The 4,559-nt window shown below is 34.0% G+C and overlaps 1 protein-coding gene across 1 annotated transcript; it reads right to left on the reverse strand.

Annotated features, from left to right (window-relative positions):
• Positions 1-384: 384 nt before the first annotated feature.
• Positions 385-4,079, reverse strand: LOC143599942 (putative LRR receptor-like serine/threonine-protein kinase At5g63710). The gene is made up of 10 exons (XM_077077766.1): positions 3,914-4,079; positions 3,692-3,830; positions 3,526-3,597; positions 2,689-2,829; positions 2,295-2,360; positions 2,142-2,212; positions 1,899-2,042; positions 1,333-1,674; positions 845-1,239; positions 385-726 (listed from the first exon to the last, which is right to left on the reverse strand). The coding sequence occupies exons 1-10, from the start codon at positions 4,044-4,046 to the stop codon at positions 415-417; spliced, it is 1,815 nt and encodes a 604-aa protein (XP_076933881.1). The 5' UTR covers positions 4,047-4,079; the 3' UTR covers positions 385-414.
• Between the last annotated feature and the right edge of the window lie 480 nt (positions 4,080-4,559).

Consider the following 4,559-nt stretch of genomic DNA (forward strand, 5'->3'; position numbering starts at 1 on the left):
TTTAAAGTCATTTTGGTTTAATAGACTACCATACATTACATTATCTAGATCTTATAAAAAGGTTAAACATTTTGTACCACATTGCATTTTGGTTCTCTTTTAACTATAAACGTGCCAAGAGATGACCATATATATACAAAGAAACTTATGTCGCGTGCACGTTGGTTTCCATATTTATCACAACGTAATATAGAAGATTGAGATAAGTACCTAAAGATGTTGAACCAAGTGACAATGTGCAAAAACAGACATGCATGCATTACCATCCCTAATTTTAATTTCTAGACCGATTCCATCAAACTGGTTTTCACGATATATATAGTTTAGTGTTACAAATTCATATATTTAGAAACAAAAAATAGCAAACAAGGGGTACATGTCTATATAAGTATTAAAATCTCATGCAAGTTTTAATCACCGGGCTTGTGACAATTGTATAGCTTCTTGATCTTGTGTCGAGTCTTCTCCCCAAGCAAAGTGGTGCGACATACGAGTCGAGTCTTCACTTTTAACTTGTTCCACTTGCTCCCACTCCGCCCATCTCTCTGCCAAGCCTTGCCCGCGTAGCATGTTGATCACCTCTCCCATTCTGGGACGATCTTCGGGTGACCCTTGGGTGCATAACATCGCCACTTGAAGCATCGTTTCCACTTCTTTTGCTTCATAAACCTTCAGGTTCGGGTCCACAATGTCGCTAATCCTCATTCCCTTTAGCAGTTTCTTGATCTGAAGTTAATTGCACCAACTAATTAGTATATGATCAAATACGAGTATTGAAGACCGAGAGTACAAAACGCACAAAGTATAATATCCTTTTGTATATATATATATATAATATCCTTACATGATCAAGAAGGAGAACATCTTCCTCATCTTCGAGCCGAGACAGATCTATTGCACGTTGTCCGGTCACGAGTTCTAACAAAGTAATGCCGTATCCAAACACATCCGTCTTCTCTGATGATTTCCCGGTCGACAGATACTCTGGAGCAATGTGTCCCATGGTTCCACGTACTTGTGTTGTAATGTGAGTGAGGTGGGTATCCATAAGTTTCGCTAGCCCAAAATCCCCCAGAACCGCTTCAAAATCATCGTCTAAAAGGATATTTGCGGCTTTAAGATCACGGTGAATTATCTTAGGCGTGCAGTGCTCGTGCAAATATTCTAGACCACGAGCTGCACCAAATGCTATTCGTTTTCGTGTTAGCCAATCCAAACCTTTGTCTCCTGGTTTTAAATCTATCAAAAATAGAATGATTTTTATTTTTAGCTTAAAAGTAATTAGTAAAAACTAAAAGCTTAAAAGCAATGTAATGTATGTAACGTATATACCTCGTAAGTGATATGCAACACTAAGGTTTTGCATGAAAGGGTATACAAGTACTCGTTCATATGACGTGGTTGAAAAGCCGATCAACCTTAGGAGGTTACGATGAACTGCAACACTTATTAACTGAACTTCCCTCAAGAATGCAGCCTCGCCTCCAGGACTCTGATAATCCGCGAGTCTTTTGATAGCAACTTTTGTGTTGTCTACGAGAACGCCCTTATAAACTTTCCCGAACCCTCCACGTCCTATAATATTGCTTTCGTTAAAGTTGTCGGTTGCCAGCTGTACTTCTCGCCATGAAAATCTTCTAAGTTGCCCGAAGGAAACTTTACTGTCGTCTTCACCTATAATAAATAATACATGAAAGGTTTGTTAATGAATAAAAATGGGTTCAGGTCAAAACTGACAGCTTTTCAGCATTTGGTGCAGACCCACATTTATTTATTATATAGTATATTTGGAGGTTAATTTTTATGCAAATAAGAGTCAACCTATGACTTTCTTGGTCAAACAATACTCTTTGACTACAACATGTAAACATCAATTAGCAAGTACATGTACAACTAACCTTCCACATCAACAAAGAAATCTTGATTAAGTTTCCGCTTAAGGTTGAACCGGTATAAAAAGATCACCCCAAACAACAAAAGGACCACAGCAGCACAGCTTGCGCCAACGGTAAGGAACTTTAGTTTTGACTTTTTAGCAGAACCTGTGGAAAAAAAGAAGTCAAAATCCAATTCAAGTCAGAGACATTTTTTTAATTATTTTTAAAAATCTCAGGTTAATGATGTCTAACAAAGAAATGGACCTGAAACAGATGAAGTCGACACGCAAGGTTGGTGCAGTGTTCTGCCACACTCAAGAGATGTTCCTGTAAAACTGAATAACACAAAATTTACTATAAACATTAATAATTTGTAAGGTTGACCAAAATATATAATTTGAAAACAAGATTGCATACTTGAATACACTAGTTGAGAATAACTTTTCAGGGATTTTTCCGCTTAGATTGTTGGATGAAAGATCCCTGCAAAATGCATACACAATTCGTTAACGAAAATGAACACAATTCAAAATCTTAAAGAAACATTTATTCATACATACAAGTCAAAGTCAAAGTGAACATCAGTCTAGCTCATTGACATCAAATATGTTCATTTTCTATATCAGAAGTTATAGTTAAAATTCTATAACAAATTCATATTCCAGAATAAAATTTGCTTGACCATCAAAAGTCAAACACAAATCATGGAACTCGAAACCGAGTGCTGACTATAGTTTATATATATGTTGATATGGTCAAATCACACTGATTAACTACAAGGAAAAAGGGATTCATAATCATAAAATCTTACAAATATTTAAGATTGGAGAGTTGACCCCAAGAGTTTGGAATAGAGCCGGTGAACTTATTCCGTGCTAGCTTAAGATATTGTAAGTTCTCCAAGCTACTAAGATCCGGCAACTCGCCCGTTAAGTTATTATCATTTAAGTCCCTGCATAAAAGTTCAAGACATAACTTACTTCATTGTACATTTAAATCCTTGATGTATTTTATCTTTATTTGCAGGATATAATATCTACTCTAGCCTTTCTTGAAAATTTATGTTTGCATAGATTTTCAAACTTAGAAATGATGTACAAACTTAGATAGTAAGTTGATCTCAAGTAGTTCATCAGTGATGCCACTCAATTACACCCCTAATATTTATTTACTTGGGCTCGGCTAGAATTGTTTACACGCATAAAGTGATTAACTAAGTTGTTCGAATAATAATAATAATAATAATAATAATAATTTAATAAATAAAAACTTAACCAAACAAACGGAAATAAATAAACTTTACAAAAGTACACTTTTGTAAAATAAGTAATTTGATTGCTAAATACATTTTTAAAACTTTACAAAACTAAAGAGAGAAAAAGAATAAAAAAAGAAATAAAAGAAAGTAAAAGAAGGAAAAAAGAAAGAAAAGGAAAACAGAAAAGTAAAGAATTATGAAAATTTCACATTTTGTTCTTCAGATGTAAGGACAAAATAATATTTTTTTGTAAAAAAGTTAAAATAGTGAACAGAGTTAATGTGTTACAACTTTTCAAATAAAAATGACGGAAAATGTAATTTATTCTAGTTTTTACCCAGGTGAAACCTGTAAATGATAGAGGTAATGGCTTGTAATTATCAAACTTACAAGTTGGTCAAAAACTTCAATTTAGTTATTGAACTTGATAGCATCCCTGTGAAACCAATGGAACCAAGGCTCCTGCAAAGGTCAGTTTCACATGTGAACTTTTTAATCACGTAACAAAGTTTGACCCGTTCTAGAGTTATTGAGAAAACGACATACATATACTTACAAGGATATGACATGTCCTTCTCTTTGATCACAAAGGACACGTGACCAACTATAGCAAGGGCTAACTAGAAAGGCACTCCAATCCTTGATTCTTCCGTTTGTGTCGTTCAGTTCCTTCCGAAGCTTGATCAAAGCTTGAACTAAAAAAACATCATTATATATGTCTAAATAACAAGATTGGTTTTTTAAGCATGAAAAAATATAAGGAGATTAATGTACGTACCTTCATCAAAAGGTTTGTGTTGAGAACAACAGTGGGTCAAGAACAAAAGTAGAATAATGGCGTGCGCCATAAGCTTGATATGTGGATGACAATAGTAGCATGTTCCATATGAACGAGTCGGCCTAACTTCCATATGACGGGCCTCTTTATGTTTCTTTGATAAATAGCAAAAATGAAGTTATATATATCATCAATGCAGTCAAAAGTAAAAAATGAAGCTTTACTGCTTAAAGTTGCATTATTTTAAGACCCATTGAAACATATACTTAAGGAAGATCTGAAGAAACATAAGTAATTTATTCATCAAAAAATCATGATGCTCCAACATTTGACTTTTCAAATTTTGACATTTGAGTGCCAACTGAGCTTAGTTTTGAACTTCAAAGCGGACCGGAAAGATTTTCGTACAACTTTTAATAACATAAGATCATCAACAGATGAGGATTCACTTGATATACGTAAGTAAGAAATGGATCAAATAGTTTTGATCCAATAAAATATTATTAAAAGGAAGCCAATAACATATTGATACTAAGCTCTAGCCGCCACCATAGAACAAGACATGAAAAGTACCCCACTAAATAATAATAATAATAATAATAATAACTATATGTTATGAATATAAAAACATACAGACAGAAAGGGA

This window comes from Bidens hawaiensis, unplaced genomic scaffold (assembly GCF_021521415.1).
Source record: "Bidens hawaiensis isolate Kalapana, Puna unplaced genomic scaffold, B.hawaiensis_p1.1 tig00053119_1, whole genome shotgun sequence".
Taxonomy (NCBI): domain Eukaryota; kingdom Viridiplantae; phylum Streptophyta; class Magnoliopsida; order Asterales; family Asteraceae; genus Bidens; species Bidens hawaiensis.